This window comes from Coenobita brevimanus, chromosome 7, assembly GCF_032717465.1.
Source record: "Coenobita brevimanus isolate Jiangsu-jjx chromosome 7, ASM3271746v2, whole genome shotgun sequence".
Taxonomy (NCBI): domain Eukaryota; kingdom Metazoa; phylum Arthropoda; class Malacostraca; order Decapoda; family Coenobitidae; genus Coenobita; species Coenobita brevimanus.
In genome coordinates this window covers 782,570-799,995 of record NC_136960.1, presented here as the reverse complement: position 1 = coordinate 799,995, position 17,426 = coordinate 782,570, and the positions used below count along the sequence as shown (strand labels likewise).

General features: G+C 42.2%; 1 protein-coding gene across 1 annotated transcript in view; it reads left to right on the top strand.

Annotated features, from left to right (window-relative positions):
* The window catches only part of LOC145405075 (glutathione synthetase-like), a 68,616-nt gene that overhangs the window by 1,335 nt on the left and 49,855 nt on the right, over window positions 1-17,426 (top strand). Inside the window, exons 2-4 of the mRNA XM_080276585.1 lie at window positions 811-922; window positions 4,096-4,279; window positions 5,801-5,876. Coding sequence (XP_080132711.1) covers window positions 811-922; window positions 4,096-4,279; window positions 5,801-5,876 — 372 coding nt within the window. The remainder of the gene's footprint in view (window positions 1-810; window positions 923-4,095; window positions 4,280-5,800; window positions 5,877-17,426) is intronic.

Genomic DNA, 17,426 nt, shown 5'->3' with positions numbered 1-17,426 from the left:
TCTTTATACAGTACCCATAAAATAATATTCATAATCATATAAATAAGTAAGATAAGTGAAACAATCAATGCATTTCATAATAAGATTGTCTTTATATGTGGTAAAACAATGGACATTTTCAAGTAAGGAACAAGTTGATTCCCCATTTAGTCCCTGAAGTTGAGGTTTGAGTGTATTATGATACCAGTTCTAATGCAGCTATGGAAGTGAAGCTTGGATATGAAATAAGTGAAGCTTGGACCCTGTTGGAAGGACACAAGTCAAGAGTGAGAGCAGTGGAGATGAGTTATTTGAGAGGAGCATGTAGAGTTACATGGAGAGACAGACTAAGTGAGGAGGTGAAGGAGCATTATGGCATGGATGTGGATTTGATGGAAAGTGTTAGAAGAAATACACTGAGGTGGTTTTGTCATGTGGACAGGATGGAGAGCGAGAGACTGATGAGGAGGGTGCATGTGAGTGAAGTGGATAGGGGGAGAGGGAGGGGGAGGCCGAGGATGAGTTGGAAGGATGGAGTGGATATATGAGAGACAGGGGTGTGAACTGGCCATCTTTGCTTAAATGTCTGACAGTCAGCGTGTGTGTGCAGCACTGCTTACACGTGGGATTGTCATATACAACCTTCACAATTACCTGTATTGTATAAACATATTCCGTGATCATTAACCTGAAACTGGATATACTGTAACTTTTTTATTTTAATAATTTTGCTGATTTATGGCATACCGTACCAAACCATAGCATACCCGGGTCATGATTGTATTTAAAATTATCAGGCTTGTAGCTTGTAATATATTGTATTCTTTTCAGGCTGATAAAGCTAAAAGGTGTTCGGTGCTAGACAGTTGTATGCCTTTGCCTCTTCCTGAAGAAGTGTTAAATGAGATCGTTGCAAAGGCCAAGGATTATGCTCTGCTGCATGGTAAGTCAGAGCAGTGTTCAGTGTAAGATTTATGTTTTCATTTTGTTGGTTTGTTCTTTTATTTGTTATTTATATATTTATTTATTATACTATTACTGGTAAGTCTTTAGGTGTTACTGTGACTCCATGCCCATCTGGGTATAACCCGATGGACTACAGGCTGAAGTTGTCCTTCTCCTGCAGTCCATTTTCCCCTTTTTTGAGGATAGAGAAGTAATTGAGGGATGTATATAATTGGCAGCTCTGTTGCCTAGTTGTATTGATGCAGCTGCATGGAGTCATCCCTCGCCAGCACGCAGGTGTAAATCATAGGCAGGACAAGATGAAAAGGTAGTCTCATAATGCCTGATGCCAGTTAATCTAGCAGTGAGGAGGAACCTGAGGTTGTTGTTGAATAACCCCAGTCTGTCTGCAGAGCAGACCCAGCAACTGCAGGCAGCACCCTTTCTTCAGGGTCATCCTGTGCAGTGAATTGATGTTCCCATGTGGTAGACAGTGGGGAAGAGTGGAGGTTTGGTTCCTGGATGGATGCTGCATTTGTATCTGTCCACCCAGTTAACAGAGACCCCCTAATAAGCTTCACATCATCCCATTATTTGGTTATATGGCTACAGGGTTGTGGTATCCAGCTTTGACTTCCTCTGTGTTCAACAATTCCTTAAAGTGCTCTATCCATCTGGTCACTTTTTCTCCCTTCTCCACTAGTAATCTACCATTTTTATATTTCACTCCCCTGCTATCTTCAATTCCACCCTGTCTTACTCTTTTCACCTCTTTCCAGAACATTTTCTTACAGTCCCTCCACTTTCATCTCAAGTTCCTTCCAAATTCCTCATCCGCTCTCTTCTTACTCTCTCTTACTAATCTTTTCACGTCTCTCTTTCTTTCTACATATAACTCTCTCTTCTGTCTCTCAATTTCTTCCACGCCCCTATTTCTCATCCATTCATTGTATGCTTTCTTCTTTTCTGCCACAGCCTGTCTCACCTCTTCAGTCCACCACGCTGTTCCTTGCACACCCCTCCGTCTTCTCTTCATCCTACACACCACATCACACGCTACACATATTTCTTCTGTAAATATCCTGCACACACCTTCCACGTCCCCCATCTGCTCCAATTCATATTTGCCCAATCGTTCCTCCACTTCTCTCTTATACTCTGCCCTTTTCCCATCCTCTTGTAACCTTTCCACTCTCCTTACAAATACTCCTTCTTCCCTTCCTTCCCTTCTTTAATTTCTCCATCCTAATTGGACCTTGATTCTGGCCACCACCAAGTAGTGGTCAGAAAGTCCACTCCCCAACCTCTATAAGCTCTTGCATCCATTACACATTTTCGCATCCTTTCATCCACACACACATAATCAGTCAATGCCTTCCTTTCATTCAGTTCACCACCCACCCTTCTCATCACTCGCCATGTATACCTGTGGATCATTTTGTGCCTGAAGAGGGTATTGGCTATCACCAACCCCCTCCCAGCACAAATGTCCACTAACGCACTGCCATTCTCATCTATGTCAGTAGGCACACCCCACTCATCAACTATTCCATCTACCTTCACATTCCCTACTCTACCATTCATATCACCGATCAAAAACACTCTCTCATTCCTTCCAAACTTTTCCATGCACACTTCCATATTTGTCTAGAACTCTTCTCTCACTCTGCTTGCACGGTCTTGCTTTGGCGCATACACACACACAGTCGCCCACATTTGTATTCCAACTTTCAGTCTTACCCACACAATCCTTGACCCAACTGATCCATACTCTCTTATGCTCTTCTTCCATCTTTTACTTACAACTATACATACTCCTTCTTTTGTCCCCTCATTCTCATCTACTTCTGCACATATACCCCATCCATACTCCCATTCTCTCACCTCCCCATTTCGTTTCAGTTATTCTGCATACATCAACTTTCGCACCCTCAAGCACCTGGACAATCTCTCTCTCTCTTTCACCTCATCATTTGCTCTCCTTACATTCCACGTTCCGTTTACCATGTCCTTTGTCCGGTCCTTGGTCGTCATCTTTTGGTCAGTCCTTGTCCGAGGCTTATTGTTTGTCCTTTTAGTTAGTTGTTTTGCTGGGAGGGGCACTAACCCTCCGCCAACCCTTTTAGTCGCCTTTTACGACAAGGAGGGATACTTGGGGAGTATTCTTGAAAAGAAACCCAACCCCCAGGGGGTTTCTTTCTTTGATGAGATGTTTAAATTTGAGGGAAGAAATTACAGTTGTTGGTGTTGCCTCTAGGAGTATGAGGTTTGCTGGTTATTGCAATGATTATTATTAAAGATGGTAACTGCTTTTTCAGTGTTTTCGGAAGAATATGTTGCAAAACTTTATTATTCTTGCTCTGTGTCTTGAATGATCTCTGTCCAGTTTGCCTTTGAGTAATTAGTGAAGACTTTCCTGTCTCTGTCTGGTTTTACTTTTACTCTGTGTGATGTGATGATTGGGAGGTGATCTGGTGAGAGATCATGTACAGTACTATTTTCCAGGAAATTTGTGTGGCTAGTATAGGGGTACACAGAGTGATGTTGGGGGAAGAGGCATTTCTCATTGCATCTTTGTGGAGTTCACATTGATATGTGGTGATTGTTTAGAATTTTGTATGTTAAGCTGTTCCAGAAGGACCTCTTGGTGGCCTTCTGTCTTTGTATTTAGCAATGAGGGGTTTCTTGCATTTTATTTCCAGCTGTTGTTGTTACTCTTGGGATGTTCCGGAGTGGAGTGAGGGATGGGGTGTATCCTGGGAAGCACAGTGTAGCTGGAGGTATGTAATTGTTGACAGTACTGTGTTTCATCCCCTCAGACAAGCAGTGGTGGACACTACTGTCAGTATAATGCCACAGTCCTGGAGAAACAGGTGCAGGCTTGATACACAGGGACTGCATATGGTATGTAACAGGAATACAATGCACACACACACACACACACACACACTTCTTTACTTTTCTTTACTTTACTTTACCTTACATATTGTTTCTGAACTGTGACCATTTATCGGTACAGGGACTGATATGATACAGATAAACCCTACTTTACCTTACACTGTACTTTTGAACCTTGATTATTTACATGTACAGGCATTAGATCCAGGGACAGATGTACTACAGATGCACACTTTGCATTACACTTTGTGTCTGAACCCTGATTACTTACAGGTGCAGGCATGAGGTACAGGGACAAGTATGATGCAGACACACTGTACTTTGCCCCGTTCTTCTTGCTTCCCTCGGCATTTCCTCGTAGGGAGTTTAATCGGGTCATAAAGCTTCAGCCCATCGTAAATATCTTGATGCACAGGATTGCACATGATCATGAATTTTTGAAGAATGCACTGGAAAAGTAAGTACCTGTATAGATTCTAGTTTCCTTGTTCATGTATGAAGTCATTTAATTCCAGTCCAACGTAAAATAATGTGGCCTTTTTTTTTTCTCTCTCTCTCTCTCTTTCTCTCTCTCTCTCTCTCTCTCTCCAGTATGGTACTGGGTAATTCTTCATATAACATGCATTCATTAAACACGTTTTTCACTATAAAGTGGATGCTGGGGAGTGAGACTTTAATAATTTGCTGCCTGATTATACAAACATCCCTTAACACTTTACCTCTCCCCTAAAAGGAGGATAGTGGACTACAGGTGAAGGACAGCTTCAACCTGCTGTCCACTGTGTTCAAGTCCAGATGAATATGTGGCTATAACAACAACAGCTGTAAAGCTGGTAAACCCATGAGTGAGATGATATGTTTGTTTGTTTATTCGTGTGTATGCTGAGACAGATTTACTGAATTCAGGTTAGGTCTCTTGCAGTGTAGGAGTGTTAGGGTTAAGTGTGACCTCATCAGTTCAAAAAGCTTATCCTAAAGTAAGTCACATTATGTGGAGGTTGCAAAAATAATCTAAAAAATGCAGCATACTGAATAGACTTAATAAAAAGAACACTTTTCTCATAGCATGTCATTGTTCATTATTAGTCCCTTCAGTCCAGTGATGACCTTATTTTCTTCTTCCTGCATTCAGAGGCTTTAATACACCTTAGAGATTTCTTGAGTGATTGTTTAGATACACCTATTTAAGAGACTTTTCTTGAATTTAAATTTACATACAGATAACAAGAATAATATAAATTATGTCATTGGATTGAATGCGATAAGCTGTCCGGATGTGCAGTGAAGGATCAGGGTTGATACAAGTGAAAATAAGCTTTCATATATCTCAATAGATAATTATTTCTCCTCGTATATTTCATCCCACTAATGTAGTGTTGGATCCTTTCAAACTGTATACTGATATCTCATATTTTCTACTGCATAATGACATCTAGCATCTTACTTTGTAACATTCTCTTTCTTGCATAATAGTTATTTCCATTCGTAACCTCTTCAGTCCGGTGATATTTTTTGTTTTATTTTTGCTGCCATGAGATGATTTCATTCAGCTTACTACAGACATATAGTAGTGAGGGGATTAATGAAGGCCATATTTTACCTCCAATTTGAAAGGTCTCTCCAGAGCTGAATAAAAGTTTTCATAGATAGTGAGAATAAACTGAAAAATATATCATGGATTAAAGTGGTTACTATCCATATGATACATTGTTATTTTTCATCACTATTTTCCCTTCAATACCCCATCTCAGACTGATCTGTCATCCATAACTGAGTTATTACACATGGCTTATTTCTGTAAATAATTCACCCAATCTGCTTAATCTCCTGTCAGTTCCCTGGTCTCTTTAACTTCCATACTTTTATAACTACTGTTTATGTACCATGTTAGATAGTGTGGTACTTTTTATTTTTACATAGTTTAAGCAAGAAATGCGCAGTGCTTTCAGAATTCATAATCACATCATTTTCTCAACAGAACCATCCAAGTTGATAGCTTCACTGCACGGCTCTGGAATATCTACACAACTGTCAGGGAAGAGGGTATTGCTCAGGTAAGAACTGTAATTGTCGTAATGCTTTTGTTGATTTGTTATGTTGATTCTCAGAGCATGTCACCATATGCTTTTTAGCTTGGATTGGCACTGCACTAGTGTATGATAAAGCATCGTACAGTTAATAATAGTTTTACAGTGAAATCTCCTAAATCGTGATCTTAACGAGACGGGCACATGCCGCAATTTGAGAATTTCACGAGTAAGAAATAACTAATCTTAAGGGGAAAATTACATAGGAGTTTGCCATCTTGGAAAACTGGTCACCAACAAATACAAACAGCTAGGAGAAGAAATTGGTAAAGCATGTTTTTAATGGAAATGAACTATCGAAAGTATTATACGATTACCTGACTCTGACTTCAAACATCCTTTGAAGGGATAAGAGAGAGGGGAGGGGGTTCTGAGGCTTGAGGCGCACTATGGCCTCTCAGCATGAGGCGAGTGTGCTGTTGCCTCATGCTGTCGCTTGTGTGCCACTTCCTCTTCATCAACCACCATAAGGAACCCCTCAGAGTCCAACGTGAAGGCAGTGGAAGCGGTGTCGTCATCACCCTCAGCTGCCTCCGTGCCATTGTAAAAGTCGTCGATTGCTTGAGCTTAATTCTTAACCAAACAGGCATGGCCTTTCCATATTTTCTATTGAAATGAGTTTTTCACAGGTTACTTATTATTCCTGGATTACCGTACCACAGCTACTGGGCATTTTTATAAGCATACCTCTGAAAGCTATAACAGAGGATTTAGAGTGTGTGATACAGTGACACCTCCAGTCAGAGAGGTGGATGGTAAATAATGCAACCAGTTGGAGAGATCGTCCTCGTTGAGTCCGTAATGGTGGAAAACTTTGGCTGTCTTCCCCCCTGTCTTCAATCCTCCTTATTGCATCAAACTTTTGGTTGTAAGTTAATGTTGGCTTCTTCTTTCCCATCCTTAATGAAGTTGTAGGCTTAGGAGGGTTATGATCGGCCATGGTAACAATGGGCAGGCGGAGGAAGCATGGGGGAGGGGAAAAAAATCCTTGTACACCACACCAGCACCACATGTTGTCAACAGAGAGAAGACAGTGCACTGAGTTGGGTGGACGCCTGGACATACACATGTACGCTCTTCATTCCTGGTGTGGGAGGGAAGCACTGTGATAGGCTTAGAGTAAGTGCTGTGTTTGAATATAATTGGTTGAATAATTAATGCCTGGGTAGATGCGGACTTGAAGTAATGGTGGCACACATTACATGAGGCATCAGAAAACCTTCATTTTCGAGGCTGCAATCACGAATTACACTTAATATCTGCGAGTTACTAATATTGTAAACTGTTGCATGATGTTGCTGCATATTATGAATCCTATCTCTATCTATCTATTGCCAGACGCCTCAATCCCGTTTGGGGTGGCCACAAACAAATCGCCTCCAAGTCACCCTGTCCCCCGCCATTTCACTCCCCTGCTCCCAACTCACACCCCCCTCTCTCATATACCTCTCCACCCCATCTCTCCATCTCATCCTCGGCCTCCCCCTCCCTCTTTCCCCCTCCACCTCACTCACATACACTCTCTTCGTCAGTCTTTCACCCTCCATCCTCTCCACATGAATCCTCTGCTGAGAAATGTGCGATTTTGGAGATTTCACTGTAGTTAGGTTTTCGTTTCACTGTCATTAGAATTCCATCATATAATCAAAATGAATTATCATACTGAATTAATTTCATGTTATTTTTTAATATCCAAATGTTGGCTGCAGTATACTGTATTATATTAGCTAATGTATACATGTATTTTTAGGATAGAAAATGCTTTATTTCGTTCATTGGAGTTTCTTGTAGGTATTGCATGGGATGATTATACAGTACTTCCATATTATAAGTTAGTTTTATTGATAGTGTTCCTGGCTGTTAAGTCCATAGTTAATTGTAGAAGAATTATCCATTAACTCCTTCACTGAGATGGTATATCTTTGTAGTTTATTTTTTCATGTTACTGTGCATTTCTTTTTATATATAAGTAAAGTACAGTATCGGCGAAAAACCTTGAGACCTGGCAGCAAAAACATGAACATTCTGCTTGAAAGGTCAATAAGACATGAATACAGCAACCATTGATTGACAGTTTGTACTTAATTATATGGCCACAGGCTTTGATGACCTTCTCTAGACTGTGTAGCATGCCTCTTGCGAGATTCTTGAAACACTGGGAGTCTGATGTGATCCATTGGCGTCGCAGGGCTTCCATCAGGCGGAGTACTGACAAGGTGTTCTTTTCCTCCTAATCATTCTTCAACTTTGCCCATGCATTTTCTGTTGGATTCAGGGCTGGCTAATTTCCTGGCCAGGCTAACACTGCGATTTTATGGTCTGCAAGCCGTTTCATAGTTTTCTTTGACTTGTCACTTGGAACTGAATCTTGCATAAAAAAAATTGCTTGTGGCTTTCAGAACTAGGGAGCAATTTTTCCTCTAACACATGGATGTAGCAGTCCAAGTTCATTGTTGTGTTGTGTGGGAAGAAGTGCAGGCTTCCACATCCTTTTAGACCAGTGAAGGAACCTTAAACCATGACAGAATGTGAGCGTTGGACCATCTTGATGGTGTAGTGGGGGTCGTACCTGTCCACTCCTGCTGGCTATCTCGCCCTACCTCTCTTGCTTCTGATGCATCTGAATGTGGAGTCATCACAGAACATGACTTGTTCCCACATCTCAGGTGTCCAGTCTTTGTATTGATGGGCAAATTTTAGTTGGTTGTGCCTCATCCTTCAAGTTACTGATGGCTAAAGGGCAGCACAAAACTCCTTCTGTATCTGATGACGTATGGTCCAGTTGGAGATGTTCTTAAGCAGATTTGAGTTATTCTGTTTTATCGTAGTGGATGTAATTATGGGCTTCTTCAGTAACTCCCTCTATGATTATGTCTGTGTGCAGCGATGTCTTCCTAGGTTGACCAGACAGGAATATCATATGGCTTCTGGGCAGCAGCAAGAAGATGGCAGATGATGGCTCTTGAGCGCCCTACACGTGCACATACAGTAATCCCTCCACTATCCGATGTAATAGAGCCAAAGGCATGTCCGGAAAGTGATCCCATCCGGATAGTGGGCCCTAGCCTCCTGGACTTGTACTTATGGACCCTAACCTACCCTGACTCAGAAAAACACCTATACAGCTCCCTACTGGACATGCATAGTACCTATTTAAGACCCAATTCACACCAGTAAGGGACATAAAAGAATGAAATAAATGCAAAAGAACCAGAGAATGAGGTTTTAGAGGTGAGTATATACAATATTAAACATTCTGGGTACTTACAACAAGTCCCTGGCTCCTGGACTGGTTACTTATGGACCCTAACCTAGCCTAACTCAGAAAAACACCTCCCTACTGGACATGCATAGCACCTAAGACCCTCTTCACACCAAGAAGGGATATAAAAGAGTGAAATGAGGTTTGAGAGTTATGTATGGAAAATACAGTACAGTATGAAACATTCTGGGTACTTACAACAAGTCCCTGGCCATCTCGATGAATAACCCACCTCCTCTCAGACTCTGACAGTAAAAAGGAGTACCTGAAGCACCTGCAGTACACTGTACATGAAGTCTTGCACTGAACTTAGTCATTTGCACTTATTTTAAATCCATTTTCTTAACACTACACACTCTAGTCTAATTTGTGCTCCATTGTACCATAATAAGTGTTGCACTCTGCACTTAAGTCTTTGCACTCATAAATCCATTTTCTTAACACTACACACACTAGTCTAATTTGCACTCCATTGAATGTCAGTAAAATCAGTGTTGCACTCTGCACTGAAGTCTTTGCACTCAGAATTCTAATTTCTTAACACTGCACACTGTTTTTTTCACTGCGCAGCACTAAATTCCTGTGTGGTCTAGTGGCAAGTTCTTGCTGTTTATTCACTGTCAGAGTCTGAGAGTAGCTGATGCAGGTGGCCTAGGGGTGAGTCGCTGGGACGTGGTGATGGACTACCCGCTGCAGATGACTGAAGAGAGGCACAAACTCACGTCCAGTGGCGACTCCACCGTGCCTGATGTGCTGGGCTGTGACTCGGAGGATGAGGGCCTGTCTTGGGGAGGCAATGATGTGGAGCCAGGAGTGGGGGTTGTGGGTCTGAAAAAGCTGTCAATGGTTGATTGACGCAAGGAACGACGATTTTGACGATTAATGATGCGCTGCCTGAAAGCGCGCACTTCCTCCAAAAGTCCCAAGGGCCCCATCTCCCTGTCGCAGTCAGGGTGTTCCAGGTAGTCGAGAACAACTCTACATGTTCCTGGAGTGTGCTCAGCTTGGGGATGGCAGGAGTAGTGTCACGCTGAGAGGAGTCCACATCATCGTCGCCGTCCTCGTCGGAATCTTTAAGTTGGGTACTGACACCTGCAACTGAAGATGCGATCTCGATATCAGACATGGTCTGATACCCAGGATCGCCCTCGTTGTCATCCAACCACTCACGCACTTTGTCCACATCAACATTGTCACCATGCGCACGTGGACGTGCATGGAAATCATCCACGTCAAAACCTAGGAACTCATGCTCCGCATCCGTTCCGAGAAGTAGACGAGACCAACCATTTTCTAGAGTCTTGACACGGACTTCCTTCCATGCACTGGCTGAGTTGTAGATTGCAGACTTGATGTTGTAGCGGCGAATGTTTTCCAAAGTTTGCTGGCCTCGTGTGTCCCGTCCCTCCCTGCGCTTGTCCTCGTCCTTGAGAACAACCATCACCTAGTCCAAAAACTTCCTTCAGTACAGCCTCTTCGTTTCCATGATTACTCCTTGGTCCATTGGTTGGATGAGAGCAGTCGTATTAGGTGGCATAAACATGCACCTAATGCACCCATTCTCAGCCACCAAGCCCTTGTTGCACGAGTGGGCAGGTGCATTATCTGGCCTTTACCTGGTCGCGCGGGATTCCCGGAGTCTTTGTCTGGTAATTGATGACCTCCTTGACGGAATGGCGGTGGAACCAGTCTTTGAAGATCTGGGCAATGAACCATGCCTTCACAGAATGGTACCAAACGACAAGAAGGACATCCATCACCCCACATAGGACATCGAGGCTGCTTTGCACGGCCAACAATAACAGGCTTGAGCCAGTGCATGCCGTTAGCATTGGCACAACACAGAGCAGATATCCGTTGCTTGCAGAGCTTGCAGCCAGGTACATGCTTCTTCGTCTCATCGGCTAGAGTGTTCGTTGGCATAGAGCAATAGAATAAACCAGTTTCGTCAGCATTGTAGACTTGACCGAGAGTGAGGCCCTCCCTGTCGATCAAGCCCTTCACTTGACCTGATCAGCTGATCAGACCAAATGCAGGAGAATATCCCTCAGGACTGCATCATCATTTATTCATTCACAATTTCTCTCCAATCATTCCTATCATACGCAGCCACTCTTCCTTGCTCAACGACATCCCCCTTGCATCCAACACTCTTTTCTCACTGTCCATCCATCCTATTTGTGGTCTTCTCCTCAGTCTTACACCTCTCACATCCGATCCAGTTATCTTTATTACCAGTCACTCATCATTCATTCTCTCCATATGCCCAAACCATAGCAACACCCTCTGCTCAACTTGATTAGCCATCTCCCGCACAACTCCAGTTCTCCTACGCACTTCATCATTTCTCACTTGATCCATACGCATCACTCCACGCATATTCCTCAGACATCTCATCTCCATTACATTCAATCTTTTCCTCTCTGCTACACCTATATTCCACGTTTCAGCCCCATATAATGCAGTCGGTACCACAACACCCTCATACAGCCTTCTCTTTACATCCATTCTAAGCGAACGACATCTATACACCTTTTTCATTCCTCCCAGCACCTTTCCTACTTCATTCATGCTAAACTTCACTTCTGCATCTACTCTTCCATCCATAGCAACATGAGACCTAAATTCTTAAAACATTCTACCTCCTGAAGCAACTCACCATTCAAAACTATTTTCATCCTCCTACCATCTACCAACCTCGTACACTTCATCACTTTACTCTTATTCTCATTTACTCTTAATTTCCTTCTTTCGCACACCCTTCCAAACTCCTCTACCAGCTGTCTCAATCTCTCCTTTGAATCAGCCACCAGTGCAGTATCATCTGCAAACAGCAACTGATTCAGATTCCACTCTCTACCATCAGCATTCACCAGACTCAAACCTCCACCTAACACTCTTGCATTCACCTCCCTTACAACACCATCCATACAAATATTAAACAACCAAGACAGCATCACACATCCCTGTCATAGCCCCACTCTCACGGGAAACCAATCACTCACAGTATTATAGGAAATTATAGACATAAAACTTTTGGACTAAGTAATGAAGGTAACAGAGGGAGTCCTGCCAGGCATGATAAGGGAAAGAGTGAACACTGATGAGATGCAATTTGGGTTTATCCAGGGCAAAGGGACCATTGATGCAACATTCATTGTCAAACAAATCCAGGAAAAATATATAGGAACGACGAGGAAGCTGTGCTTTGTTTTTGTTGATTAGGAGATGGCATTTGACAGTCTGTGGGTAGGTGGTGAAAAGGGTAATGAGAAAACTTGCGATCAAGAAGTAGATGGTTAGAGTGGTTATGGCAGTGTACAAAGGTGCTCACAACCTGATGAGAGTGAATGGAGATTAAAGTACCCTGTAATGTGTTTTTCCATGAATGCTGACGTGCATCGGGGTCAGTCTTGAGCTCAGTATTGTTTATCATGGTGCTTGAAGCTCTCACTTGACTTAAGAAATGGTCTCCCATTGGATATGTATGCTGATGACTTGGAGTTGACTGCAGAGAATGAGGGTAGGGAGGAAAGACTTATGAAGCGAAGAGATGGAATGAGGCTGGTGGTGGTACTGTCAAATCAGAGGAAGTGTGGCCATGTGCAGTTTGCCACAAGGGTGTGGGGTGCAAGTCTATTTTGTGCAGTGCTTGTGATAAGTGAGTGTAAGGGGATGGGTCCATTATGATGTGGCAGGGGTAAATCAGCTCTGCTGTTGGGCCCTGCTGCAGATGTTGCTGATTGCACTGCACAATTGACCCTCTGCGGTGTGGTGCGGTGAGAATCTGTCCCTTCTTCCCTTGGGACTAAAATGCGAATGAATGCGTATGTGTGGATGAGTAAATTGGGAGTGTGTCGTCCTGTCTCAGCTACCTCCCTTTCTTTGGGGGAAGCAACCTAGGTATATAAAAAAAAATAATAATTTCCTCTTCCGATAGCATCACCCTTCCCCTCATACACATTTACATTTTCAGTTTTCAACCAGTCATCTGAAACAGTGCCCTTATATATAACTGAATTAATCATATCAGTAGCTCCTATATCTTCTGAGTCCCTTTCTTTGGGGGAAGCAGCCTAGGTATATAAAAGAAAAGAATAATAATATTTTCCTCTTCTGATAGCATCACCCTTCCCCTTATACACATTTACACTCCCAGTTTTCAGCCAGTCATCTGAAACAGTGCTCTTATATATAATTGAATTAATCGTATCAGTAGCTCCTATATCTTCTGAGGCCTTCAACATTTCAGCAGTCAACCCAGGCATACCTGTCACCTTCCCTACCTGCATTCTGCCAATTACCCTGATCACAGGGCAGTCAGCTTACATTCTCAGCTTCTCAGTTATAACAGTACAGACATTAGTGCATATTGTGGTCCTAGATATATTAAGACTGCATGAATAGGTTATAAGATACAGATTTTTTAGTAAGGCAGAAACAACCAAATACTGTATTCCGAGTTGGCAGCATCACTGTCATAACCATGATGGCATCTAGGACATTTCTAGGTTGAATGAAATACAGTAATATGATAGCAGCAAGAAAATATTAAAAAGGATGTTACCTAGAACCAAGCGCTTTAGCAATATGTATATATTGATTAGGACTGAAGAATGTGATAGTTAAGCTTCAGGTTCTTGAAACCCTTTAACCTCGTCCGTCCAAGGACATCTGTCATTGGGTTACTCTTGCTACCTCTAGATGCTTTTATTCAACATCAGGTGATTTTCTAGTTGTGAAGGGGATCATTAAAGTTATATCTCTACCCTCCAGTTTGAAAAAATTTCAAAGTTGGACAAAATCGTTTGTCAGTAGCAAGAGTAAATTGAATGTGGCGTCTACAGGCAAAATGGGTAATGGATGTCTGATGTACATTCTTGCTTTTTATAAGCTATAGCATCATAAAGTTGTGCAGTATCACTTGTGGTTGGACGATACTGTATATTTTGTTTTATTTTTTCTCTCACCTGACTTTTACTTCATATGTGTGAGACCTTTCTTTGTGGAGGAGTTAAATTCAAACTGCCAGGATTGCTTCTGACTGCACTAAATCGTCATGTTTGTCTAAATTTAATTGTTTGGGTATCTGTAGCAAAGAATGGGTTACTTGAGATAGTTCTTAAAGTTTCTGACTGCTAGGATCTCTCTATTCTGAACAGATCTTGTGGCTTTAGCCTGGATAATATTTTCAGGTCTACCACATGAAATGATTACTGGAGTGTGCTTCTAACCCCTTCACTATGAGAGGTTTCCCAAAAGGTTATAGTTATACATTTGGAGGTAGCAAGAATAAGCTAAACCAGTAAGAGTATATCATAGTGAAGGGGTTAAATTTATCAGAAATTTTTCCATTTGGGTTGTTACTTGTGAGAACTCTCCCTCTGTCAGGGTTTTCTTGCTTTATAGACCCTACCTCACCCCATTCTTTAGTGGGAAAAAAGGTTGGGATGATGGTGATGATATCTGTTTTGTATGTTTATCAGTATTTTTCTTTTGTTTAAGCTCAAGTGAATTTTGCTATGCTGGTACAGTGCCATGACTTTGTCAAGCAAAAGAATTATACCTACATATGAAAAAGTTGTTTATTGGGGAGGTACAGCAGTTTTGGCCCTATCATGAACCCTCTTGAAATACAGTGTACTCCTTAATAAACATTTCCAGATGTAGGTTCTGTATGATTCATCTTCAGGTGAATTATAACAGCTTGATTTGCTTTGTGCATTGCAACAATAGTGCTGCTTCTTACTGGGTATCTGCTCAAAGCCAAAAGGGCTGTGGTACAAATGTCCTTTTCATTCCAGCCCCTCAGTATTTAAGCACAGTATAATATTCTGTCTTCCATTTTGATGCATCCAAAAACAGGCCTTGTGTATAATGCAGTAAGTACTTGTTATAATTTTTTTTTTTTTTTTCCAATGGAGTCTGGGGATGTCTTTCTCATTTTATTCTTGCCACTTCTTGGCAATTTTTTTCAATTTAAATACTTTTCAAATCGATGGTGTGAGATATAGCCTCAGTAAATCTCTTCAGTGCAAGATGCCTTGACTAAGTTGAATATTGTTGCATTGTAGTGGCATGAATGAACTAAGATGGATATCACCTAGTTTTGAGGGTTAAGTCTGTAGTAAATATTGCACAGAAAAATTCCTCAGTTAAAGTTTCATTGTCATCAGGCAGACTTCCCAGTTTCACCAAGTTTACAGTAAACCTTGTATGGATTTTTTTTACTGTCTTGGAACACATACCATACTTATAACAAGGATTCCCTGCACTCTTATTACATAATACTGTAAGTCCTCGCTCTGTGTCAGGAATCTGTTGAGATGTATCTCAGGATGAATCCAGCACTTTAGAAAAAGGGAAGCCACAGTTCATAGCAGCCTTACCACTTAGTTCATTTAAATAACCAAATGAAAATGAACTGTGTAGTTTACATGTTTTAATCATAGAAGTACAATAATGTACTGTAGTGTTATAAGATATGTATTGCATTTATTTTTCTAAACAACATCATTCTTTTACTAGTAGTAGTAATCATTTGTATGTTAAAAATAGGGTTGGGTGAATAAGTCTCCCACCTTTACTCCAGATTTTTGCCCGTATTTTTAATTGTCATGATAAATATTAGGTTTAGTAACTGCCATATTATTGAATCTGGAGGTGGGCCCATTAATACTTCAGTGAAAACTTTAATGCTCATAGAATTGAGGGTCTGGTTTAGTGAAGTAAATTGAATAGATCAGCAAAGTAAATTATTATGGTAAGAATGACGTAATGAGGATTTTTTTCTTCTGTCTTTTTCTGGCTTTTGTCCAGCCATCCCCTTTGAAGCAGAATTAAAAGGACTTTGTATTTAGAGAGATCCATGCTTCATCATTGGTGTTTTGGCTATTTTAATAGTATAGTAAAACCTCAATATAACGGACTTCAGTAGACCGGAATTCGCTTTTATCAGAATCGAGGAGCTACCGGACTAAATTCTTATACACCCATTCCCTGATATCCGGCAGTGTTGTGTACCAGTAGGAGTGTTCATTCAGTGGGTATGTTGGACATTGAAGCAATTTTTCCCCATAAGATAGTGAAGAAAAGCCAGAGACGTATTCCAGACCCAAACCCAAACTCTCACAAACCTTACTGAGTCAGTAGAGACTGATACGGAAACACCATAGGTAATGTAATTATCCTCATAAACAATGCTGTTGCTAAGAAATGGCACATCAGACATAACCTGCAGGAGGGTAGGGTAGTGGAAAGTGCAATGTTCAACACCGCTTCAGGGCAACTAAACAGTCAGGCAGGCCGCTGGCAGTGCACCAAGCGGGGATGGGGGAGGGTGGGGAGGGAGACAAGTGGGGGTGGGGGAGGGTGAGGGTGGGGGCGGGGGCTCAGGGAAGGAGGCAAAAAAGCCAAACAACCCTGTTACCCCCTCCCCCCCTCCCAGTCTCACTCACTCACTCAGTAACCACTCTCACTCACCTTCTCACTCACATTCTGTCACACACACACACACACACACACACACACACACACACACACACACACACACACACACACACACACACACACACACACACACACACACACACACACACACACACACACACACACACACACACACACACACACACACACACACACACACACACACACACACATTTGCGCAGGGGAGACAAGTGGGAGTGGTGGAGGGTGGGGAGATGGAGGGAGACTTGCCTGGCAGCACTGAGTGTGGTGGGGGATGGAGGAAGGATGGGAGGGGGGAAGGACAGGGAGAGGGAGAAGAGAGGGGATGGAGGGAGGACAGGAGGACCGGGAGAGCCTCATTTCAAACTTAGGGAGAGGTCAGGTGTCGAACTGGAGAGACGGGGTGTCGCACTAGCAAAGCAACGTACATTCAGATTTTTTGAATTGTGGGAATGTTCCCCTATTTCTTGTGTTTGGTCTGGCAAAGCACAGGTTATCGATGCGCCAGATAACGGGGTATGGGTGTATATCGGAAAAAGTCCGATAAAGCCAGAAGCAGTCCGGACTGCCTGGCCACTTCAGCAATGTTCACCACAATGAGGTAAATAAAAGACATGTTTATCAATGTACAGTACAGTATTATCATATAAGCCTACCTTGGTTTAACGATGCAGTTGGTTAAGTAAAAACCCATCGCTAGGCGAGGTATCATATCTTGGGGTAGATTTAACATGTAAAGTACTGTGTAGGGATACATTTTTGAGCCTTGGGGTCTCCCTCCCAAC